This window comes from Eurypyga helias, unplaced genomic scaffold (genome assembly GCF_000690775.1).
Source record: "Eurypyga helias isolate BGI_N326 unplaced genomic scaffold, ASM69077v1 scaffold20373, whole genome shotgun sequence".
NCBI lineage: Eukaryota > Metazoa > Chordata > Aves > Eurypygiformes > Eurypygidae > Eurypyga > Eurypyga helias.
This window is the reverse complement of record NW_010239544.1, coordinates 362-26,180: the sequence shown is the minus strand read 5'-3', so window position 1 is coordinate 26,180 and position 25,819 is coordinate 362. Positions and strand designations below refer to the sequence as shown.

Below are 25,819 nucleotides of genomic sequence, written 5' to 3'. Positions count from 1 at the left end.
TTGCATTGCATTCTTGTGTGATCCCTCACAAGCCTAATTAGTGGCAGAAAGGAGGTGGCTGATGAACAGACTCACACAAAACACGAACAAAAAGCAGTGGATTGCCTTCATTGGCAATATCCCTTCAAGGAAAGTGCTGTGTACCTAACGTACTTAACGGCAGTCTTGTATCGACAGCCGTGGGTGCTGACGTCATTCCTAGTCCTGTTGGGTTTTGGTTTGGCACATCTCAAGAGGAGATAGATTAAATGGGTTAATACAGAATGCCACCCCAGTGGTTTAGGCACCCCAGCTTATTCCTGTGCCTCCTTGGGCACAGCTAAGCCTCAGACCTAACACTCTGATATGGGGTGGGTGTGTGTGTGTGTGTGTGTGTTTTTTGTTTGACCTTTACTTAATTTGGTGGTAGCTAGCAATAATTCCTGCTCAGTTATGCACCAGGCTAGAACTCGGTAAGACGTGGAAGTACTGACTGTTATGTAGTGTGTGGTGGCTGAGGTTTACAGGTGGTTGTGTATGGTAACTAGTGAGCAGCCTTCCTGGATTGGTTCATGACTTCAGTGCTAAGTTGTTTGGGTTTAAGTTTCCCAACTAAAACTTGGCCTGCATGTTTATCTGTCTCCAGCCCTCTTAGGACTCCGGTAAAACAAACTTGAACTTTGCCTTTTGACAGCGAGAGCTAATGAGGTTTGTGTTTTTAAAGCTTCTCTCTAAATTTAGGTTATTTTCTTGTCTTGCAGGCTGCTATATGGCAAGCACTTAACCACTATGCCTACCGTGACGCGGTGTTCCTCGCAGAAAGACTATATGCAGAAGGTATGTACTTTGCAAATGTTAAGTTGATGGGGGTTTTTTGGTTAATATTCCTTTTCAGTTTTTATTTAGGATATTTGAGCCTCTGGTCCAGCTTTGTTTTACTCCTGTGGTTGTGATAATGAAATTTAACCTCCTGCTTGGGGAAAGCAGAAGGAGTGCCTCGCAATTAGGTTGGAAAATCAAATCATGTAACAGCAGCAGTGTTATTTTACAGTAAAAGCTCCTTAAAAAAAGTTAAACTCAGAGCTGTGTGTTTAAGTACAATGTTTATAGTGATCTGTTCTATGGGAGCCAGGTTTTTAATGACCTTAAGCATCCCACACCTTCCGGGAGCAGTTGAGGACAGATGCAGTACACAGGTTGTACAAATTGTCTTGATATTGAAAGCTGTCTCTGCTAATAATGCTGTTCAGAGATGTTGATTGGTGTGTTAGCTGGAAGAGAGAATCTTGGGATGATGAGGGAGAAGCGTGGTGAACTGACAGCGAGAGTCAGAGCATAATGCAGTAGGTATCTGCCGTTGAATTCTTGTTAATTGTCACTTCATTGTAATGCTGTCAGATCTAGGACGGCTTGGAGGCTGAGCAGGCAGCAGTAACACAAATCTGTACTTTTCTGGGTCCTTCAAAGACAACTTTGTGTTCTAGCCCTCTTCTTCCTTAACCTTTCCTCCATGACCTCAGATAAGCTTTTTGTTCTTCTCGATACTGATGTTCAGCTTTCCTTCTCTGTTCTGAAAGGTATTGTCCTCTAACCACTACCTTGAAAGAAAAAGGGAAAACAACCTAACCCTTAAGCTAAAATACAAGCATAATATAATTTCTCATGCTAAACAACTTGGTCTTATAATGTGAATTAAACCATATAACCTGTTTCATGCTCTGTGTTTTGTAACTAAATATTTTCCTTACGATGTTTTGCCCGACGTGCCCACAAAGCACTTGTTAATGAAGGAAGCACAGACCTAATTTTTGAGAAATAAAGATTTTTCTTCGTGTCAAGATTACCCATGAAATCAGGGAAGTGTTGCGCCGAGTATTCTGGAGCTCCCTAATCTAGGTGTGTGTAAAGGAAATAGTGTTTCAGGGCTGGCATCTCTCTCCTGAACACAGCACGCTGAGGTGCAGGGAAAAGCTGGGTTGAAGGTAATTGCCAAGGATGTAGAAACAAAGTGAATCCACTTTTTGCAGCAGCCAAGAGGAAAATACCTGACTCGACGCTGACGCTGTCTTTGCAGAATAATGCTCTCCAAGAGTACTTCAAACAGCTCTTTTTGGTGACCAGCAGTGCCGAGAGAGAACAGTGTGCGTGCTGTCGCTTCAAGCCATTAACTGCTAACAAAACATCTGGCTGCTGGTTAAAATAAGTAGTTTTACTGCAGGGTAGAAGCTGCTGAGCTTCAGTACAGTGACTCTGTATCGGCAGTAGTGATTTTACCCCGAGAAGTTCTTTTAAGTCTACCTGCAATTACTGTCCTTGTGGGGACATCTGTGGCTCGGTAGTTTCCCAGAACTCTCAAAATGTGTTAAATTAGTGGATAAAAGAATTGATTTAACTTCAATTTTCAAAAAGATCTGGTGTGTTTAGGGATAAGGCTAACGTCCTCTCCTTGGGTCTTTAGTTCCCGTTGTCACTGGGTGGTGACACAAACTGGTCATCGTCGGGTTTCAGTGTAGTGGAGGATTTGAGGGTTTTGTACGATGCTCGTACTGACTTTTCTGAAGAGTTCCATGTAGGTAGGTGAACAAACATCAGAAACTTTTCTTTTAATGTTGAATTCCGTTTGCATGGCGGTGTGTTCTGTAAAGTATAATGTGGGTTTCTGAGTTGTTTGGAGTTGTAAGTTGCTTGCCTCTATGGACAGTCTTGCTTTGATTTTAAAATCTGTAATTGCATAAGGGTGGTGGGAGCGTAACATTTGGGGAAGTAAAGGATGGGGTAAGACACCATGGCTGTACGTCATCTGAGTGTATCAGGAGATCTCCTTTCTGCTTAAACCCCAGCAAACAGAGCTGAAATGGATTGGCACTACAGCATGGTAACCCTCACCATTGCCGCATGAAAGTACGTTCTCTGTTGTTTAAAGTTTCAGCTGATAATTTGGGAGTTCAGGGTTTTAAGTTACTTCAGGGATTAGCTCTCTATTCTTTATGATGTAGTCACAAGTAAAATCAGCGAGTCTGACCTCAGTCTTTAATCTGGGTGGCAAGTGGAGCTCTTCAAACAGAACGTTTTTGGTGCGGTACATAATTCGTCTCTGCAGTGGAAGAAGCGTTGAAGCAGGCATCAAATCTAAATACTCCCAGTGTCTGCCACAGAGAAGTGTTTGCTGTGATCACTCTTGTTCTCTGTTTAGATAAAGGTGATTTTTCCTGAAGCTGGAGTGCTCCGTTCAGAATTTGGAAACTTGTGAGGACTCAGTTTGGGAAGAAGATTTGTAGGAGAGTTTGTCCCTATCACTGCTTCCTAGCATAAAATAAAGCATCTGAGTGGTAATGTTTAGGCATGTTCCCAATGAAATAATGAGTGTAGGCAGCAAAAAGGACAAGACAACGCTGGAGTAGAGGGGACTGGTAATTAAAACCAGAAAGTCTACTCCAGTAAGTCATGTGAAGACACAGCATCAAGTGCTTTAGAAAAAGAACAGAAGCAAAATTACAAACAGGAAAAGGCCACTTGAAATAAGCGTTAAAACTGTTAATGAGGCCTCTTAGGCTGAAATAGATGTTGCTTCTGAAGGTTCTTACTTCCTAACAGTAGTTGTGCCAGTGTCTATGCACTGCTTACGCTGGTGCAAGGTGCTGCTAGCAGGTGTGGTCGCGCTTCTTGGCCACACCAAGACTTATCTCACGGTTGTTAAAGTAGCTCTGGCCTGCTAGGAGTGCCTGCTCTGCTTGGCTTGCTGTTACTTTAACGACGAGCTGGCTAATCGCTTAGTTAGATTGGGTAGCCAGAAGGACCAAAGTTCTCTTACAGCAGTAGAGGTGAAGAGTTGGTGTGACCATACGAGGACACGGCAGGTGGAAGTCTGTTATGTGCTGATGACTAAAGAAATGCCCTTCATCCCCTAAAGAATTTCTCTAATGTCAATACTTGTTCTCTTGGATCTTGTTCCTAGCTGGCTTTTACTCCCTGCGCCCGAAATATTTGTATCAAAATGGTAAACAACCAACTGATTTTTTTTTTAACCTGTTTTTCATTCCAGTACATTCGGAAGAAGCACTGTTTTTACTGGCCACGTGTTACTACCGCTCAGGAAAGGCTTATAAAGCATACAGGCTGCTGAAGGGACACAGCTGTACTACCCCACAGTGTAAATACCTGCTTGCAAAGTGTTGTGTTGACCTCAGCAAGTAAGTGAATCCGTTATGTTCTGTCCAGCGTTACAGATGCTTTTTTTTGGTTTGGATCTCTCTTTAAAAGCTGGCATATTGCTTACACTAGTAATTCACTGGTCCTTCAGCTCTGAAGATAAGTTCAGTTCATTTTGCTTACAGATACGGACCTAACAAACATTAACCCATATTGCAGAAACCCCTAAAAGATGTTGAATAACTTGCAGAGGAGCTGACAAATTGGTTAGGGGAAGAAAACACCGATTGCTGGGATGATGCAAGGGAGACTGCTCTGGGAAGTGTTTGTTTTGGTTCTGTGTTTCTCTGGTACTTTGCCTATTTTGCGAAGTGCTTCCGTTATGAATTTAATGGATGGGCCACCTCCCTCCAGCTTGTTCCTTTTACCTAGTTTATGCTTGGGGTAGTCCACTGAGAATGCTGTGTTCAACATCAAAATTAACCCTGCCAGGGACATAGTAGTGTCAAGGTATCTTCCTGGTTTTCCAGAGTCCAACAGCAAGAGCAGATAATGAGATGGCTCAAGATACAGGCCCTAACACTCTGCGTGTTGGTTAGCGAGGGTATTTATTCTACCTCTGTGTACACCTTTCGGGCTGCTGCAGCTCAAAGGCAAGGAACAGTGTCATGGTGAGGATGAGGCACCAAAGAAGGCAAAATAGAGAGTTCAAAACCTTGGTCCAGAATACTTCAAATACAGTGAGGTTCTTCACAGAAGTTTAAATGTCTCCACAAAAAAGCTTGTGATTGTGTTGCAGCTTTTTTGTCTGGGTTTTATGTTTTAGTTGCTGTCTTTCAATGAGCAAGAAGAAAGCCTAATTTATTTAGAACAGGTGATGTGACGTTTGGGTTTCACACTGTGTAGCGAGATTCATTTGCAGGATTTGTGATCCTGCCCACAGCATGTAACCACAAAGCAAGTCTCTCCAGAGGCAGCTGGGGAAGCTCCTTAGTCTTTGATACTCATTTTAGTAGTTGAGCCCTTTGAGCAACCTGGGCTGGTGGAAGGTGTCCCTGCCCATGGCAGGGGGGTTGGAACTGGATGATCTTTAAGGTCCGTTCCAACCCAAACCATTCCATGATTCTGTGACATCTTCAGAGGAGCGAAGATGTCTTGACTTGTGTTTCTCTTCATGCTCTTTTTAACACTTTTGGAGCTATTAGGTTACATCTTCTGTGGAAAGGAAAAGCTCTGCTCGGAAAGGTCCCAGGGGAATAAATTTGACACTGATCATTCCCTCCCTTGCTTTTGCAGAGCCTGGTGTGTGCATATAACACATCAGCTTCTGATCTGATTTCAGTTAGCTAGGTGGGATCTCTTAAATGTGTTCTTGAATATGTTCAGTTCACCTGTCATTGCTGTCGTGAGCTCGTTGATACAGATCTACCTTATTTTCTTGTGGGAATGGTCTGTACTGGTAGAAGTGCTACCTACAAGTGTAATTTCACCTGGTGGCAAGAGGAGATCATTTCTCAGTGCAGGTGTCTGTCTCAAATGCCAGAAGAATGCCTCTTGTCCCCAGAAGTTGTATTATACATCACTTGCAAGCCTAATAGCAAGTGGCCAGTTCCACGTGAGCGGAACCACTTGCTGCAGGTGCAGTAGACGCAAACCGAGCCTTTGCTCTCTTTCTGAGCCCCTCTCATGAGACAGCAAGGCATTAAACCCCAAAGTATTGGCCTTAAGTGAGTGCGTGGAGCCTTACAGCCTGTATTTTTTTTTTGTTGGGAAACACAGCCAAAGCACTGTATTCACCTGGCCCTGGGTGAAGCACCTTCAGAAACCAAGCGTCTACAATCTTGTCCTCCATTTAGTATTATAGCTAAGGCATTTCTGGAAGAATCATGTTGTATTCTGTGTCTCTTTCTGGAGTGGTGCGGGGTTTTGGGTTGGATTTGTGTTGTTTTTCTTCCCCCAGTAGAGGTGTTTGGCTTTAGAGTACTGCATACCTCTGCGTTGCTAGAGGGATCCATCGCTTACTTAGAATTCGTTGGCAGGAACTAGCTTGTGTGGAGTTTGAAACTTGTGAACACTGACAGTGGATTTCTGTTTTTGTTTGCAGCAGGGTGACAACACTGGACTACCAATACTGTGAGCCTTGTAACCCCTTTAAACCTCTTCTTTTTTAAAAAGGCTTGCAGAAGGAGAGCAGATCTTGTCGGGTGGAGTGTTGAATAAACAGAAAAGCCACGATGATATTGTTATGGAGTTTGGTGACTCTGCATGCTTTACGCTCTCCTTACTGGGACATGTCTACTGGTAACATTGCTTTATTTTGTCTAAAAGCTTGGGTATTTTTAAAGCCAAATTTTGGTCAAATGTATGTTTTCAGTCACCACAGGGTACACTGTCTCTGGGTTGCGTGACCTGCGTGGTTTCAGAGTAGGCTAGATGCAGGTGGATAGATGGCTTCTGCACCTAACTTGGGAATGCAAGAAGGTTTTGTCTTTCACCCCAAGCCTCTGCCTGAAAACACAAATTCCCCTCTCCCAGATGGTTAAGCATGCAGTCCAAGAGTTTGAGGTTTTGATGCTTTCAGGTTTGTTCTGTAGTCTTCCCTAAAAGAGACTCTTTAGTCCTGTGTCTCAGTGTTGCAGTTTGGTTCTTCTGTGTCTGTTTTACAGAAGTATAGCTGCAACCTCCATATGAAAACTTTGAGGACTGCCAGTCAGAATAACTTTACAAATTCAAGTGTTTTGCTTTTGCTTAGGCACAAGAAAGGTTTTAGTAAATGTCAACAGACTGAGTAGGAGTAGTGGGGTTCTTGGATTCTCCCTAGTAAAACCTGTTCTCAAACAGAACTTATTTCTGAAGCAGCTATCTTTGTAGCCAGATACTTAGGTGCTCAGTTTAGCCCCAAATTTATATGTGGAAATCTTTGTCTGTAGGTATGTGAAATGGCTGGAAGGCTAGCAATTAGGCTGCTGTCTGCAAAAAATGGAGAAAGCTGTTGCCAAGAACAGCATTTTTCTAAAACGCAGGTTCTCAAGCTATGGTGGTGCTTACGTAACTCTGTTTTTTTGGGGACTGTCTCTAAGTAACTTTCATCTGTGTCTAAATACGTCAAACAACTTCAAACAAGCTCAATATTAGTCTGTGGCATGAAAAACAAGGAATGTTGCTGTGATGCTCTACGTGGTTTTGTTTTTCAACTCCTCTCCTGAAAAGCTTTCTTGAACAAAAGCGTTGTTCTTACGTTTGCCTCTGACCTGTTACGTTCCTTCCGCAGCAAGACAGACCGGCTTGCCAAAGGATCAGAATGTTACCAAAAGAGCCTTAGTTTAAATCCTTTCCTCTGGTCCCCTTTCGAATCGCTGTGTGAAATAGGTAAGTCTGCAGAACTGTTTTACTAGGGAAGATGTTTTCTGAGTTTCTGGTTATGTCAAGCTTCCTGATTTGCCATCACCATGTGCCGAGGTTTATTTTACTCCCTGTCCAGAACTAGTAAGGCAAGTGCCAGCACAATTCCTTGGGAGTGGTTTTCTCAGCAATAATGCATTTAAAATACCAGCGTTTAGAGCTTTTGTCTCGTCTTCTATTTCCACTACTTGTTAAACCTAAAAATGCACAATACCACGTGTTTTCCAGCCTACGCTTAATGGACCCTTAAACTGCCCTTCTGAGACTTACTGGAAATAAGTCTAGTTTTTAATAAAACTGATTGTCCAGAGTTTTGTGGTAGAACAAGTCTGACCTAGCACAAGGGGTTTTAAAGCACTGAAATAAGAGCACACCCCTTCTGAAGTACTTAATTCCCTGTCCTCTGTGTTTCAGCCTGAATACTTGGCGTACAGACTCAGGAATAACTCTGTTTAAACAATCTCCTTCTAATCTTGCAGGTGAAAAACCAGACCCTGACCAAACATTTAAATTAACATCTTTACAGAACTTCAGCAGCTGTCTGCCTAACACTTGCACAACTTTGGTGTCTAACCACAACATATCCCACAGGCAGCCCGACACTGTCCTCATGGAAACACCGCAAGACACAATTGTGAGTTTTGCTCGAATAGTTGTATTAAAAACAGTCTTTCCAGCTTTATTGCAAAGTGCTAATTAGGAACCAGGCTGCGTGGGGATCTAACAGCTGCCTTCCGTTTTTCAGGAGTTGAACAGAATCAACCTAGAATCCTCTAATTCAAAATATTCCTCCTTGAACACGGATTCCTCTATGTCTTACATTGACTCGGCTGTAATATCACCAGATGCTGTCCCCCTTGGGTCAGGAACTGCCATACTGTCCAAACAGGCTCAAAATAAACCAAAAACTGGGCGGAGTTTACTGGGGGGACCTGCGGCTTTGAGCCCACTAACTCCAAGGTAATGCCTTGAGCGGGGCGATTGCTGTCTGTAGCTGCGCTGTCGGTAGTGTTGGTGGCTGGAAACGGGAAGGGTGTCTGGTGCTGCACAACATACATGGACACGTGTGTTGACAGCATGTTAGCAGTAGTGCTGCAGAGGCGAAAGATGAACAACTTCAGTCACTGCTCTCGGTCCTAGTGGTCATGTCTTCTGGTTTTTGAACAAACAGTATTTTTGGTTAGAAGAGAGGAATGGTTCTTCCTGTATATTGCTTATTGCGATGCTCACACTGGAAAAACCTTTAAAGGAGTATGTTTCTGGAATAAACTTGACTATGAAAAGCTAGTCTTAAGAGCTTTCCTTGAAGAGTAGCTCTCCTAAAGAGCACGTAAATGTATGCTGTCCTATGCATCATCTTATTTAAACACTGTTATATGACAAGCCATTAATGCTTGGATGGTCTCTGTCTAGTAGTTATTATGCAGGCAAAGGAAGTTCTCTATCTTTCGGGTTCAGGAATGCAGATACTTCTATTAAAATCTCTTTTATAGATGAGGATAGTAAGATATTAGAGGGTTAACATAAGTCAATGAACTTGACTGTACTTCTGAAATGAAGTTCATCATCTGGGTCTGTTTTAACACAGAATCGGGCCAGCTCTCTACCATTCACGCATTGATCCTTCCTCTTTTTGTTCGCAGCTTTGGAATTTTGCCACTAGAAACCCCCAGCCCTGGAGATGGATCATATTTGCAAAACTATACCAACTCTTCTTCTGTGGATGGCACATCAATTACAGGAGCACCTTCAAAGAAGGTATCTTGCATTCTAGATAGTGATTGCTGTTCTGTGGACCTGACACAGCAGTGTGCTTTAAAGAAGAATCCATGATGCAGATAAACATGGCACATGAGCGGGATTGTGCTGGCAGCGAGAACCCAACTCATCCACCCCTCATAACGCTTGTTTTGAAAAACAGTTTCTCTGAATCTGGGCTCCTTTAGTTGTGGAAAAGAGTGCAGGTTAATTGAGAATTGAATTTATGTCTAATTTTGTCTACATAGTGTGCTTAAAAGAAAAAGCTGCTTTACTAACAATTATTTAATGCAGGGAAATAATATTGTTCACTAGGTCATGTACATTTATTTATAGGCTAGTGAGATTGGGGAGGAGGGTGGGGTGGCAATTTAACTCAACTGCAACTGGTTGGGTATTTCCCTGACAACTTCTTAGACTTTTCTGAAGTGTTAGACTATTCTACAGTGAATTTTATTTTGTTGCATTGAAATGACTGCTTATAAAACTTCCAAAATGTTTCAGTTTTAAAATCTTCAGCTAAGCAAATGAGGCAGCAAGAAAAAAAGTAGACCAGGTATCAGGTAAAGACATCAGCGTTGATAAGCTGAAAATATTTGTCACTTCTTTGGGTAGCAAAACATTTATTTTCTCAAGCTCGATAAGCAGTAGTCGTTTAGTTCTAATTAAAACAAGCCCTTTTTCCCTGCCCAGAATGCCCTGGCACGTGCAGGCTGCCCTGCTGGCAGGGCTAGAGGCAGCCAGAGGAAGGTGCTGTGCCTCCTTCCCACCTGCATCAGAAACGTACAAACACGCTTCCAAACAGCAGAGGAGTCCTGACTCCTCACTGTGTGGACTCTGAGGACAGTCCAAACTTGGAGTCTTCAGGGTTTTTTTAAATTAACATCTTTTCAGGGATGACTTCAGATAATCCTAGGAGCTTCAAGTGAGCTGAAGCCGCTGTGTTCTTGCGTGCAGTTTTGAGTCCCGTTTACAACCCGAGCCATCAAAACACTGCGGTGGCCTGAAGGGCTGACTGATAGAAAGGAGCTGTTTCACTCAGCTGCATCTTGTGTGGAGGAAACTAAGAACTGTCTTTTCTTCCTCTGTAAGAAACTGCCATAGTTGCCATAGTGATAAACGAGAGGTGGAATGTTGATGACAGTTGAAGAACCATTTGTTCCTTTCTAAAAACAAAAAACCTGAGGATTTTTCCCTGTATCTTTAGTAAATCTAGACTTTGCGGGAGGGATGCGAGTGTTGGCCAACTCCTCTAAAGTAAAGCTCGGTTCCAGAGATAGTATTGAATTGCTCAAAAAGTAGCACTGGAATTTCTGCGTTTGATGCTCTGGACAAATCGGTGCTCAGCTTGCTGTGTCATTCTGTAAGTGAAATTTGGGAGCTGTCAACACCTGTTTGTCATCTCTCGTTGGCTCAGTACATGAAAGCCAGGGAGCTTAGATAGCTGGATTTTTTCCTTTGGATGGTTTTCTGAAGCCTGTGACTGGGAACTTTGGAATCTCATTGCACAAGCCATTATGGTACGTTCTCTCTGGACATCACTGCGGTGATTTCTGTCAGTTCTTAGTCCCGATTGCTGCTTTTCTTGCCTCTGGTCAGGGCTGCGCTGTGCCGAAACAACCTGCTAGGAGTATGTGTTGTATGGCCGATCCAGATCCTGTGCTCTAGTGGCTCAGGACCAACCAGTTTTGGTGGTGCAGTTACGCACCGACCCCCACAAGCCAGTGCTTATGTGGAGGGTAAATTGTCATGAGACCAAAGAGTTGGAATAGTTAGCGAAGTGCAGCTCTTCAGCATCATACTTGCCCACGTTTAGTCCTGCGTGTGCACTACGTGGTAGACAAAAAGCTCTGGGAAATCGAGTGGCTGCTTTGCTAGGTATGGTGCAACAGCACCGAGGTGTAAATTTTGCTAATCCATGCACTTGTTTTCTGCCCAGGTGCACCTGTGCTCCTTCCTAAACTAAATATTAAAAATATTTAATAGGTGTTAATAAACAGCTCGGAATTCTGATGCATGCGTTGTCCAAGGCAGATAATTGCTTGGCCAGTTTCACTTCTGCTCTGCAAATTACTGACTTAGAAGAGGTTTAGTGTAGCTGTGGCTAGAATGTGCATGACTTAAAGGAGGCAGTTTCCTAGGAAACGCTTACGTAAATGAATGAAACATTAGGATGGATCCAAAGGCTTCCTATCTGAGTGGGCAAGCGTGCTTGCTGGCCGCCTAAACTGCCCTCTGATAACAAAGAAACCGAGGAGGGAAGGATGAACAAAGCATTAGAAGTTAGACAGTGTGTAAACTGGTGCTGCTTCTGCTGTCATTGATCCTGCTGGCTGATCTCTGGTGGCTTAAGGGACATCTCTTGCAAACAGCAAGTGGCCCTGGAGTGGGCAGAAAGAGGGTTTGAGCTTTAAAAGGCAGCGAGGGGAAGGCCTGTTCAGAGTCCTTTACAGGATGTCTACCCATCAGACAATGAACTGCCACCTCAACTTGTGCTTTGGGTCTCAGAATCACAGTCAAGTTATCGCAGCCCCGAGTTCCCACACCTCAGCTGTGCCGGGTTGGCCTCAGAGTGCCCACTTCAGCTCTCTGAAGATGTAATGTTTTGGTGCCACATCACGTTATGTGCTTGTAACCTGTGGCAGATCGAAGGCACAGAAGGGTGCGGGTGCTCGCAAAGCGTTGCCCAGCTGACGTGCAGTAATGTGCTGCTCCCTGTTACCCTGCCTGTAGGGACCTGTCAGCTTTCTGTGCCGCATAACGCAGGTCCCTTTTTGGTGAAGCAGTTGGTTTCCGTGCCTGCTCCAAGGCCCCTGCGGTAGTGATTTAATGTGTGGAATACAAATTTAAGCTCTGAACAGGGGAGCAGCAGGCTCAGACTTTGTACACTGAGCACCTCCATGAGGTGTTAACGGTGAGTGGCTTCGGACTGATGTGAAAACGGTTTTTTGAATTACATGGTTGGCTTTTTCACACAACTTTCTGTGGAGAAGGATCCCTAAACATGACATCTTTTAGTTCCCTTTCATTCTTGCACAAACATCTTACCATATAGCTACTTTGCCACTAGATGGAGATCTTATGTGTTTCAAATAATGTACGTGAAGGTGGTCAACTGTTTTTTTTAACAGGTAGAAAGAAAAGCTTCAAGGGTGCCCCTTGGAGGGGGACCGTCACCCTTAATTGAAAGAATGTATTATTTACCCTATGATTATCATATGTTTATCCTCCTTAGTGCAGTGTTTGATAGTCAGAATGGATCTGGTTTGAGACAGCAGAGCTTGAGGCTTCTCAGTGACATAATAACAAACCTGCAGAAACTTTGTGTTATGCAGACTGTCAGCAGGATAAGCCAAGCTGGAACAAAATCTGTCTTCTCACAGAGCGGAAATAGCCGGGAAGTCACTCCAATTCTTGTTGCGCAAACACAGAGCTCTGGCCCACAGACAAGGTAGGGGGGAAAAAACCAAAATCAGCATCTTGGTATTACCTTTTTCATCTTCTTTCTTGAAGGAATTTGGCACTTTATTTGCCCAGCCTGTGTGGGTGTTCCTGCAGAATTCCTTTTTGGATGAGGAAGTGTATCTTTTGTTATGTAAAAAATTCAGTGGATAAGTAAGAAGCTTGTGCCTGGTGGTTGGTCTGTTTTAAATCTCCTTTGCAGTTAGAGCGTTTCATCATGAAATGAAAAGTAGCTGGGAGGAAATTCTGCTGGTGTTCTTAACGTGCAACAGGTAGACTTAGTTCCATCCTGTGAAACGGGAATCTCTGCTACAGTACTCTTAAGCATTTATGTTTAAAGCAAAGATAAAAGCCGTTTGTTAAAAATGGAGCGAAGAATGTCATTTTTTTAATGTGCTGTTTGTTTTCAGTGCAACACCTCAGGTATTGAGCCCAACAATTGCTGCTCCGCCAAACGCACTGCCTCGAAGAAGCTCTCGCCTGTTTACTAGTGATAGCTCTACAACAAAGGTACCCCACGTGGTTTGCAGACTTGGGGGTTTCTTACCCATACCACTGCGCTGGCTGATCGCTTTCCCATATGCTTAGCAATTCCAGCAGTTTAAGAACAGATCCTGTAACGAGCAGGACTTCCCAACTGTCTGGCTGTACGAAGCACATCATGATGTCATAGTATTTTAGTTGAGCGCTTAAGAGCTTAAAATAACAAGTAGGAAGAGGAGTATGGTGAATAAAAGCAGACTGTGGTTAAGTGATGTGAACTTTGCTGTTGAAAAATGAGCAAAATGCAATCAGTGAAGTGACTGTCTGCTGGAGTTTGTCAGAGGGCTGGGCATCGCTGATGCTGCAAAGAGACATACATGTAGTTGTACCCAATTCATGTTTAGCTACCCGAGTGTGTGACTTACATAAAAGTAACTCTTACTTTTCTTACTTGCAGGAAAATAGCAAAAAATTAAAAATGAAGTTTCCGCCTAAGATTCCAAACAGAAAAACAAAAAGTAAAACAAATAAGGGAGGAATAACTCAACCAAACTTAAATGACAGTTTGGAAATTACCAAACTGGACTCTTCCATCATTTCAGAAGGGAAAATTTCTACTGTTGCACCACAGATCCAGGCCTTTACGCTACAGAAGGCAGCAGCAGGTCTGTTTGAAAGCTATTGCACTGTAGTAGAGTAACTCTTTATGCATGTTTATAGTTTAAGGTGGATCAGAAAGCTTTGTTCTGCTGTGTGTCTTGTTCCAGCGAGCTGCAGCCATCCCCTTGGTATACAGACGTTGAACTCTGTATCTAAGTTAACCCACCAAGAACATGTGAAGAAGTAGTACAGATTGGCTAGCTGTAAGCAGTTATATCTTGGAGGCACTTGTTCTTATTAATGATTAAAACCTTCTCAGGCAAGATCCTTGGGAACCGACTCAAAGGAGCGATGTGTAACCCAGTCATCTCCCCTCAAAACTGGGTTTACCCAGTCTGTTCTCCTTTTGTATTGCCTGTTGGTGTAAAAAGCCTTTATTCAGATTGTCGGAAAATCCTAGACAAACAGCTGAATTCCTCTCTTTTTTTTTAGCAGGAATATGTATCCATGGATACCAGCCATGTGGAAGCTGTGTTCAGGCCTAACAAAATGTTTGACTGGCTGTCAGTGCAAACCTCCAGTTGCCCTGAAGTTCAGAGTCTCTGTGACCCTGAGAGGTCTCTTGCTGGCCTAAGAAGTTGTTACTATCTGACTTCTGTTACAAAGGTTGATGTTTAGAATATTTTGCTGAAGTTAAGAGTGCATAAGCCTCTGTTTAGGAATTTCTGGAAGACTTTCATAAGCAAATTCAGGAGCAGTGCCTGCCACACTGAAGAATTTACAGGATTAGCCGTAAATAAGTCTCGGCTCTCTCTTGTTCCACTGTCACTTATTGTATTTTTCTCCTAGAAGGTTTGATGAGCCTTCTCCGTGACATGGGGAGAGGTTACTTAGCCTTGTGTTCCTACAACTGCAAAGAAGCGATAAGTATCTTAAGCCATTTACCATCCCACCACTACAACACTGGCTGGGTGCTGTGCCAGATTGGGAGAGCTTACTTTGAGCTCGCAGAATACATGCAGGTAGGAACCGTGTGGGTTGGCTCTCCCTCTTTTCACTCTCTTCTGCATAGCTTCGCACAGCCTGCAGACTTCCTGAAAAAGTGGTGGGAAGTCCCGGATGGAGCCTGCAGGAAAGCAGGGGGGACTTTTCCCAAGGGCAGGGAGTGACAGGACAAGGGGTAACGGGTTTAAACGGAAAGAGGGAGATTGAGATGGGACATTAGGAAGGAATTCTTCCCGGAGAGGGTGGGGAGGCACTGGGACAGGTTGCCCAGAGAAGCTGGGGATGCCCCATCCCTGGGAGTGTCCAAGGCCAGGCTGGACAGGGCTCGGAGCAGCCTCACCTATGGAAGGTGTGCTGCTTTTTCTGGCTTTGCAGACAACTTTTCCTTCCTTGTGTGCTGTGACAGCAGCAGTAATTAACCTGAGGCAGCGGTGGGAAGGGCTGGCTGCGTTTCTGCTTGCCGGAACTATGTCGGGGTACAGTCCCTTCCTTCGCTTGAAGGGAAAGTTACATGGCTTGTAGCTCTGTAGGACGCTCACAAGGCAAAGATGATGCTCTGTCTGGACATACCTGGCTTCTAACCTTCGCCTCTGTGCTCGGCTTTGGTGGGTGAATTTTAAGTTTAATTTCTGCCCTTAGGCTGAGAGAGTCTTTTCAGAAGTAAGGAGGATTGAAAACTACAGAGTAGAAGGCATGGAGATCTATTCGACTACGCTGTGGCATCTGCAGAAAGATGTTGCCCTTTCGGTTCTTTCGAAGGATTTGACGGACATGGATAAAAACTCCCCAGAGGTACAGAATGCTGTGTTGAACGAGGAGGGGTGTAGCTGTATGTGGCAGTCAGTCAGTGGTTCAGAACAAAGCTCTGAGCTGGCTCAAGTGTAGTCTCCTGAGAAGTGCATGGCAAAACTGGAGAGGGAGATGGCAAGAAAGATGTTGCCCTTTCGGTTCTTTCGAAGGATTTGACGGACATGGATAAAAACTCCCCAGAGGTACAGAATGCTGTGTTGAACGAGGAGGGGTGTAGCTGTATGTGGCAGTCAGTCAGTGGTTCAGAACAAAGCTCTGAGCTGGCTCAAGTGTAGTCTCCTGAGAAGTGCATGGCAAAACTGGAGAGGGAGGTGGCAAGACTGTTGGTTGAACTGATGATGCCCAAAAATGGCTTCTTAGAATATCAGCTCATATTCAAACGGGTTGAAAGCGTTTATCTGTTAATGGTTATTTTAATTTGCATTGGCACCTTTCATCCAGGAAGATCATGGATTAGTCAGTCACTCCTACAGCTGCCAGGATGTGAAGATAAGGAATATCTTTTTCCTGTACCACCTTTTGCTGTAGCTAATTCACTGGCAAACACAATATTGCACATTGTGTCTGAAGTCCATTAAACTGCAGAGAGTATGGTAAGGTAAAGCCATGAAGCACACAGAGCCAGGCATCTCTTAATAGGTGTCACAGTAAGAGTAACAGATGAGCACGATTATTAACATGTTCTTAACAGAGTTGAGAACTGTAGATTGCACTGGGATTCCCTTTTTGTTGGAGGAGAGAACCCTGCTCATGTTGCCTTGTTAACTTGTCTAATAGTGGGGAAAATGAAAACCCCGGCAGCAGTTGGTCGCTGTAGTGGGATAGTCTGGAGAGAAGAGCGCGCAGATTGTGGTCCGAGGAGTGGAGGGCAGTTAGGTGCCTTGGCAGTGACACTAACAGTTTGGGGAGGCAAGGGGCACCCTGGGCTGTCGATGCTTTACAGCCTCGGTGGCTGCTGAGCAGGAGGGAACAAGGAGGCTGCTGCTAAAATTGTTGCTCTGCAGATTTCCAGATTGTCAGGTGGGGAGAGCTGAAGAGTGAATGTACTGTCTCCCCCTTCATTACTCTTCAGTATCCAAGATGTTTTATTTCTGGCCTTTTCAGCAGCTTCAAAAGCCTTAGTCATCAAAGTAGCTAATTGGCACAAACTTGTTAGGTGTCCTTAAATCTCGGTTTCTGTGCTTCAGCTTGTCTGGCTGTACGGGGCATTTCGGCCTACCTGCCTCTCGGGAACGAGACTTTGTAAAACACCACTTAGTTGTTGTTTTTTTCATCTAGGAGGAAGTTGTATGCAATTATGTAAAGCAGTATGGAAAAAAATCTGTTCAGCGGTTGTGCAAAGTGTGCTGATTGTGCAATGCTCTTTTCACCAGGCATGGTGTGCTGCAGGAAACTGTTTCAGCTTGCAGCGAGAGCATGACATTGCAATAAAGTTCTTCCAGCGAGCCATTCAAGTCGATCCAAACTACGCTTATGCCTACACCCTGCTGGGTCATGAATTTGTGCTAACAGAAGAACTAGACAAAGCATTAGCTTGTTTTAGAAACGCAATCAGAGTCAACCCTAGACACTACAATGCCTGGTAAGTTTTCCTGCATCCCTCCCCTATTGCATGTGATACAGAACTTCTTTTGGAGAGATACTGTTGGGGCGCTGCCATCGCTATCGTTTCCCTACTGCTGCTCTCTAAGGAGAGAGCAAAGCTATTTCCGCAAAAGGTGCAGACCTAATCAATGATTAAACATTAATTCCACAACGAGGGCAGGAAATTGGAGCTTTTTTGGTTTCCACAGATCTTCTTGACTGTATTGCCCTCAACATCAGAAGGATATAGACCAGTTGGAACAAGTGCAGAGGAGGGCTATGAAGATGCTCCAAGGGCTGGAGCACCTCTGCCATGGGGCCAGGCTGGGAGAGTTGGGGTGTTCAGCCTGGAGAAGAGAAGGCTTCGGGGAGACCTTATTGCAGCCTTCCAGTGCCTGAAGGGGGCTGCAAGGAAGCTGGGGGGGACTTTTCCCAAGGGCAGGGAGTGACAGGACAAGGGGCGACGGGTTTAAATTGAAAATGGGGAAGTTTAGATTAGATCAGGAAGTAATTCTTCATGGAGAGGGTGGGGAGCACTGGGAGAGGTTGCCCAGAGAAGCGGTGGATGCCCCATCCCTGGAAGTGTCCAAGGCCAGGCTGGATGAGGCTTGGAGCAACCTGGTCTAGTGGAAGGGGTCCCTGCCCATGGCAGGGGGGTTGGAACTGGATGAATTAGAATGGTTTGGGCGGGAAGGGACCTCCTATGATCACTGTGGTGTTCTTCTGTGCAGCATTCCTCATACACCTGGTTGTGTTGCTCCCTTGCAGTTGGGGAGGTGAGATCTGCCCTTTATACCGTAAGATACGGTTAGGTTATTACAGCTTGTTCTGTGGAAAATATGCATAAAGCAGTAAAGTTAGGTCTGCTACTGCAAGTCACTTAGTCTTGAGAAACTTTTGTCTGCTTTTTACTTTGTAGCTGTTAAAAGTCTTCCTGTATATCGGGTATCAGCTCCTCAAACTATCCAGTTGAGGAAGAAACACAGGATAACTTTAGACATAGCTTTTTTCCCCAGCAGAAATTGTTTCGTGCTCTCAATGGGGTTGGCAAGCCCGTAGACCCTCTCTGCCAGGCCACATGCGCTGGCAAAGAGCAGCTTGATTAGAATAGAGTCTGACTTAACAGAATTGTCTTTCTGCTTGCAGGTACGGGTTGGGAATGATTTATTACAAACAGGAAAAATTCAGTCTAGCAGAAATGCACTTCCAGAAAGCACTTGATATCAATCCTCAGAGCTCAGTGTTACTGTGTCACATTGGAGTAGTAAGTAGCTGCCACGTCACTGTGGCCTTTTGTGGTTTTACCTCCTTCTGTACTCTGTCTGTAGTAGAAAAGTCATGCTGTTTCTAGCAAACCTCCCTCCAACAAGTTCACAGTACTTGTTGGAGGATTTGAAGTGCCGTAGGAATGAATAACCACAGGATTAATGTGTTGGGGAAGCAGCTCTCCTCTCTTGCCAAACTGCTTCTGGCCAGTAATGGAATTATGCTGTCAGGTCATGTTTGAGCCAGCCAAAGGAGCAGTGGTAGAAATCAAGCCTGTGTGCAGGTATTCATGTGAGCCGAGTGTAGGGGGGCTTCTACTTACATATTAAGAACTTAAGTAGTTTTTAACTGCTGTGGCATGCACTTGGACCAGCACTACGGGCTCTGCAAAATGCTGAGGTGCCCATCTCACCTGCTGGTGTTTTTATCCAGGCTTATTTTGTGTCCACGCTGCCCTCGTTCCAGTCACCTGTAGGTGTGACAACTTGTTTTTTAAGCCACTCTATGCCACGTGAAGTTTAAGTAGCAGGCAGCTACTTCAGCCAGCATCTACTTAACTAGATTTTATGGGGCTGTTGGAAAGTTGGTCGTGTATCCATCTGCCGCTGCGGTCGTTGGGACGCAGCAGCCTTGCTCTAGCGAATGCTCGCTTTCCAAACGGGAAGCAGTTCTCGGGCGTTCGTGGTGGTGATGTAAGGCCAAGTGTGATAGATGGCTACCTGCTGGCATTCGTTTGCCTTCTGTGTGCCAGCAAAGCTGTGCCACGTCCTGCAGGAGTAGTGGTTTCATCTCGCTTCCATACTGAGAAGGCGTGGAGTTCACTGCTGGCCGAAGGTTAAATGATTTCTGTCAGGCTTTGGGTGGGAAGAACATCTTCGGTTGGAGGTGGGGTGAGGTGAAATCTTATTCCTGTAGGAAAGCTGGTCAGAACTTGGTCTGGAGTTGGACAGTTGTTTTCTAAAGGAACAGACTAAGTAAATGTAGTCAGATGGACTTTTAACTGCGTGGCTGGCGAGCTGCTGGTTTCCCTTCAACAAGTATTCTCTCTTTCTGTAACAGGTCCAGCACGCCCTGAAAAAATCTGAGAAGGCTTTGGATACTTTAAACAAAGCTATTAACATTGACCCCAAGAACCCACTATGCAAATTCCATAGAGCTTCTGTATTATTTGCAAACGAAAAATACAAGGTAAGATCTGCTACGGCTAGGCCGTCTGGGTTGCCGTAGCTAGGAACGGGGATGCTCTGGCAGGTAAATGCTCACAGGTCAACACCTGGGTAACATCAGGGCTTGGAGCAAGAGCCAGGGACATCGGCCTGTCTCGGGGGGGCTAACACGAAGCGTTCATCTCACCAAAGGAGCAGTGTTAAGTTGTTTGCTTGCTGTAAAATCTGGGGCCAACAGTTGATGGGTTTAATTATTATTTTAGTCTGACCCTGGGAAAAGAAAGGAAAGAGGGGGAGATGTTGCAGCTGTCACAGAGATGAGGCTGTGTTATCACAAGTTTGTACTAAATGACTAAGAAAAGGCTCAGCAAACTGCCCCAAACCAATTACTGCAGCCCACGATTTCAAAGGCCGAGTTATCGGGTGGAAAGTAAGAAGCTAAACAATTCTGGTCTGATCCCCTGCTGAGCTGTACCCTGTTTAGGATGAGTGAGGATCTTCCCACAGTCTGGCTTCCCAGTGACTTGTCCTCTGGCCTGGTTTTTCTTGGCTGCAGAAGACAAGCCGCAGTGTGGTTTTTGAAACCTTCCTTCTGAAACGTGTGTGCACGGGTAGGGGGAGAACTTCATTTAGGACTTTCTGTAAAAAATTCATAACCAGTTAAATATAAAATGTATTAAGATAAAGGTCTGAATGAGGTGCCCATTCATGGATTGTTTGGAAAACTTAAAAGCAGAGGATAAATACAGGAGGAAAAAGCCCCTAATACTCCACTATCTTACTGTCCCTGTGCTGGTGAAGGAGCTTGAACTCTTTTAATCGGGCTGTGACTCGTACGACTGAAGTTCTGCTGGTCACCCAAACTGCATAAAACTTAATGAAACCTTTTGGCTTTCAGCACCAGTACTAAGAGAATTTTGATAGTGTGATACACTTGGCTCGTGTCAGGTCAATAAATGTAGGTTTACGCTTCCATTTAGGCAGCGAGCCTGAACTTGAAATTGTCTTTGCCTGAATGAGTTTGAGAGGGTTGAGTGGAACTCTTTGTAACTAAAACCAGTGTTTATTTCTAACTGCAGACTAGGTAGGTTTGGGTAGAATTTCTTAATAATGTCAGGTTACTCTCACAGCAGAATAAATTGCTCCAGTGTCAACAATTAGTTTAACAATAAATTAGAAGTTTCACTAAATATCTGGACTTTAAACTGCCTAATGTAAACAGTCATCACCTGTAAAAATCCACAGGTACATGTCTGACTCCAGGACCTTTCCAAAGCATGGGCTTGAGAGCAGTATGAGCACACAGAGCACAGCAGTGTTCTTTTCAGAAGCTCGGCTACACTGAGGGAAATGCTCACGCTGAACATGCTGTCGGCTTCTTGCCTGCTACCCTGTTATGCCTTGCTGGGGACGATGGGGCAGTTCATCTCAGAGTTGTCAGTTGTAGGAGACCAAAGCCCAACAAACTGCTGCTGTCATCAGGGGGCTCTAATATGCTACAATCTTCAAATGAGAAATTAATGTAAAGTGAGAAGCATCTAAAATTCCTGAGGCTGTACTGTTGTTGTTGATGGAACATACTGTGTGCAAATGTGAAGCAAAAAACTGACATTAGTGCTAAATCACAGGTTGGTGAGGTCAGGAGAGGTTGCACACAACTAGCTTGTACTTACTAAGCTCTTTCTTCCTTTTCAGTCTGCTTTACAAGAACTTGAAGAGCTGAAACAGATTGTTCCCAAAGAGTCTCTTGTTTACTTTTTAATAGGAAAGGTGGGTAAAACAGAACTGTGAGCATAAGTCCTTAGGTTTCCTCTGATGCTGAAACGTATGCCTAGTAAGAAAATGTGATGCCTGTCACCAAGCTGCTTCCATTTGGAGCAGTATTCTAAAAATTCCCCAAGCTTTAAATAAGGCTCGCTGCTCACAGCTTGCTGTATCAGCTTTTAAATGCAGGAGAGAGTTATTGCTGGAGCAGCCTTCAGCGCTCTTTAAAAGAAACCAAGGAGAAATAACCCAAGCCGGTGTTACTCTTTTGCCTGCTTTGATTTCACCACATTCAACCCGAAAGATTATTTGGTGCCTTTTCAAATTACTTGGTCCCGATAAAGTTACCTCACTGAAAAGAGAGAGAGTGGTCGTGCAACAGCCATACCTTTCCCTGAAAATGGAACTCGTCAAGTCTGTGTTCAACACAGCAGGTGTGGTCAGTGGGAATCCTGCAGATTTTGAGGGGTAGCCCATCCATCAGTCAGCAGTTAAAACCTTGGCTCGTATTCTGCCGCGTTGTATCCGAAATGCTGGACAGGGAGCAGTTGTGGAATACCCCGAGAGCGGTGCGGAAGGTTACAGTTTGGAAGCAAGAAGGGTTTATCAAGGCTAGTGGAGTCGGCTGGCAGGGGAGAAGGGATGGCTAGTTGGTCAGCTGTATCTGCTTTCCAACCTTCTTTGTGTCTGATGCCAGAGAAAAGTAATTCGGTAACGGAAGTGCTCCTTCCTCACCACCCTCTCTGCTAATATGCTGTGTCCTGCAGTGTCTGTCCATCAGGAAGCAACAAGACAGCCCAGCGTTAGCGCAGTACTGGGTAACTCTTAATCAACGAGACTTCTTTACACTGTTTTTTAACTGGACAGAGGCAGAAGGGTTTGTGCTGAAACTTGCTGACTGGGATTGCTCAGGAGTAGCTGGATCTCTAAACTGACATCAGAGCTGCCATGCCTTGGCAAACTTTCGCACTTGCACTGTTCAGGCAGATAAATTACTTGCTCGTCTGTCCCTGACGATAAGGAGGAGCTCAGTGCAGGCTGTGGTGAGAAGGTGAAGTGTGGGCTGGGTTCTGCCATGCAGCGTGGTGTTGCAAACGCTGCTCTTCAGTTTAGCAGGACGAGCTCCGCATTACTTAGTGTCCCCTTATTTCCTCCACCTGCCGACGACAATTAATGCTGCTTGAGGATGTAAGAACAGCCATACAGAGTCAGACAAAATCTGTCTGACCTGCCCTTGCCACTGAGAGCTGAGGGAAAAGATTAACATGCACACACGGTGATGCTTCCATGGACGGCTCTCTGGGCCTCTGACGTTGGAAGTGGGGGACTTTGGGCTTTTCCAGAGCCACGGATAGACTTGGGGTTACAGTGACTTAGGGGGTGGTGAGGGGGTAAGGCACAACAAACCACGTATGCCAGTAGCTCTTACAGCACCCTGCTGCAGAGCTCCCAAGCTTGAGCTTGTAGCAGAAGATCCACCCCCTTATGGTTTTCAATCTGTCAGTTGCTAGTTTTAGTTTAACGTTTTGGAGCCCTAAATAGAAGCACTTGCTCACTCTTTCTACGCATCCGCTGTTTCCCTGGGGACTCGTATAGTAAATCTGCCATATCCACGCCCTGCTTTTCATAAAACACCGGTAAACAGTGGCTGGTGGGTTTGTTGTCCAGACCTTCAAGTAGCAACTTCATGTAAATGTAGCATTTTATGCTTTTATTTCAGGTTTATAAAAAACTGGGTCAAACACACCTGGCCCTAATGAATTTCTCGTGGGCAATGGACTTAGATCCCAAAGGAGCCAATAACCAGATCAAAGAGGCCATTGATAAACGTTACCTTCCAGACGATGAGGAGCCGATAACGCAAGAAGAGCAAATCAGTGAATGTTACCCCTATGAATCAGGTTTGTATTTCCAACCCTTTGTCCTGCAGGGAGGTATTTCCACGGAGGCGTTAGAAGAATCCCAGGTCTAGGAAGCGAAACGTGCTGCTGGGCAAGGAGGAGCTCCAGGGGCTCTTCATGCAGAATTCATTCTGTAAGCGGGAGAGAAAGGATTGTGACATTCCTTGAAAATCTGTAGCTGGAGCAGGACAGAGGTAGTGACTGTTGCAAGTGCAAGTCGTGATTGGCTCATAGTCCCTGGGAGAGCAAGATGTTCCCGCATCCACAAATCCTCCTTCACAGAGTCATCACATCCCTTCGAGGTAACGGAGTGGCAGCTGAAATTGTCTGTAGAGGCTCTGTGAAAAGTTCACCAGACTGGAATTTGGTCGTGGAAGCAGTTTAGTTTGAATCAAGAGAAGATCAAACACTCCTGCTGCACTATTTGGGGATAATCCAAACAGGAGCAGCCTGGGTGTCTCTTCCATGGCAACTTTTTATTGTGAGCTTAAACTCCATGAATTATGGGTAGTCCCAAATACTGACCTCTGACACAGACTGAAGTAGTGATAAAAACTAAATACTAACAGGCAATTTAATCCTTTCCCTCCGAAGGAGAAAATAGTTGAGTTCTTGGTAACAGCCGAATGTTATGTTCCTCAGGTCTAAATCTGATGGCAAAAACTGCCACCTTTTCCTGCTGCGTAGCACGTGGATTTTCACTGACCCCGTGCATGGTGTGCTTTTTAATGCTGGAAACTTGCCCTGGGCTGCATTTCCTGAAGTGCCAAGAGCTTTTTCTCTGCCGGCTGTTGCATTTGGACTTAGAGCAACTGACGCTGGGGGCTGAGCGTGTTTGTGACCAGAAGGTGGAGACAGACGGCTTGAGCTGCTGAGTGCAGCGCAGGGGGAGGGAGGGGAGTGACACCACCAGAAAACCCCACCACAAACCCCCAGCCACTCAGTATGTCCCTTAGGTGTCCCCAAAATAAACCACTGTGGGGCTGCGTGTAGGCAGTGTAGCCTCTTCCCCAGCTCTGCAGGGAAAAACAGGAGGGTTTCAGTCCCAGCTAAGCGACTCTCAAGGAACACGAGACGAGCTCAAGGAAGTTATAGTACAGGGAGTGGGGGGCAAATTCTGTAACGTGTTGGCTGGTGTCTCATCTGCGCATTGAACTGCCGCCCACGATACAGAAACCGGTGAAGCGTTCGCGCTGAAGCCACAAAAGGCATCTTTCTCCACGCGAAACAACTTGGGTACTTGGGAATTTACAATTGGGATGCTAAGTTGTTGTATGGAAAGCAGAGTCCAGTCGCATTGCTGTGTGTGAAGAACAACCGTCGCCAGGTAGTTACCGTTGGTCTAGCTCTACCAAGAGCAGCGGTGGAATATTTAAGGGTGGCCCCTCGGCACGCGCACTTTCCTGGGATGCTGTGCGCGGCACACCGTCCTTATTCAAACAGCAGCGGGACTCTGGTTCTCCTGGAAGCCCTGGGCTTGGTCTGAGCAAGCAGAGTAGCCCTTCAGCACCAAAACGTCCGCGCACCTTTACTCCGAGCGGGTCTCGCGCAGCGTTCCTTGTCGGGGAAGCAGAGAGCAGGTGCCCAACGCTGCTGATGGCGTGTCACGTGTTCACCCGATGCACCAGTGCAGGGGGTGAGCAGTGCGAGTGGGAATGTGAAGCCGCTTCCGAGGCGGTTTTGGAACCCTCCGTACCCATCCTCGCCCAGCTCGGTGTCGGAGATCACAGGATTTTAATGGAAGGTGGCTAAGGCAGTGCGTGTTTCGCGTTAATTCCTTTCCAAACATGCGGCTTTGGACCTCACTGAGCTGGCGGGGTCAGCGTGCTGTGGCTTCGCCCGGTTTCCTCTGCTGTGATGGAAGGCTGGGAGAGTTGGGGGGTTCAGCTTGGAGAAGGGAAGCTCCGGGGAGACCTTATTGCACCTTCCAGTGCCTGGGGGGCTACAAGGAAGCTGGGGGGACTTTTTACAAGGGCAGAGAGTGACAGGACAAGGGGTAACGGGTTTAAATGGAAAGTGGGGAGGTTTAGATTGGATATCAGGAAGGAATTCTTCCTGGAGAGGGTGGGGAGGCACTGGGACAGGTTGCCCAGAGAAGCTGTGGCTGCCCCATCCCTGGAAGTGTCCAAGGCCAGGCTGGATGAGGCTTGGAGCAACCTGGTCTAGTGGAAGGTGTCCCTGCCCATGGCAGGGGGGTTGGAAGTGGATGATCTTTAAGGTCCCTTCCCACCCAAACCAGTCTGGGATTCTGTGATTCCTCCTGGTTAAAGCACTTGGAGGGGCAGCCCAAACCTGCTGCCGCTCTGCTTTTGAGATGCTGGAGTTGACTGGGGGGTCTGGGCTGAAGCTGCCCGGTGGTGTTTGACCTCTCTGCGTTTCCTTTTTCTTCCAAGTTGGCACAGACGAATCCCAAGAGAGCAGCATGACGGATGCAGATGACACGCAGCTCCACGCAGTTGAAAGTGATGAATTTTAACCTCCAGAAGCCAA

General features: G+C 45.5%; 1 protein-coding gene across 1 annotated transcript; it reads left to right on the top strand.

Moving 5' to 3' along the window:
• Nucleotides 1-748: 748 nt before the first annotated feature.
• On the top strand, nt 749-25,805 carry CDC27 (cell division cycle 27). The gene is given in 17 exon segments (XM_010148190.1): nt 749-816; nt 6,304-6,429; nt 7,400-7,497; nt 8,010-8,164; nt 8,276-8,490; nt 9,174-9,288; nt 12,624-12,739; nt 13,161-13,260; nt 13,691-13,898; nt 14,683-14,855; nt 15,478-15,630; nt 17,022-17,230; nt 18,379-18,496; nt 19,558-19,686; nt 21,360-21,434; nt 23,149-23,305; nt 25,723-25,805. Coding segments are annotated over 17 exon segments (2,298 nt in total).
• Nucleotides 25,806-25,819: the final 14 nt, after the last annotated feature.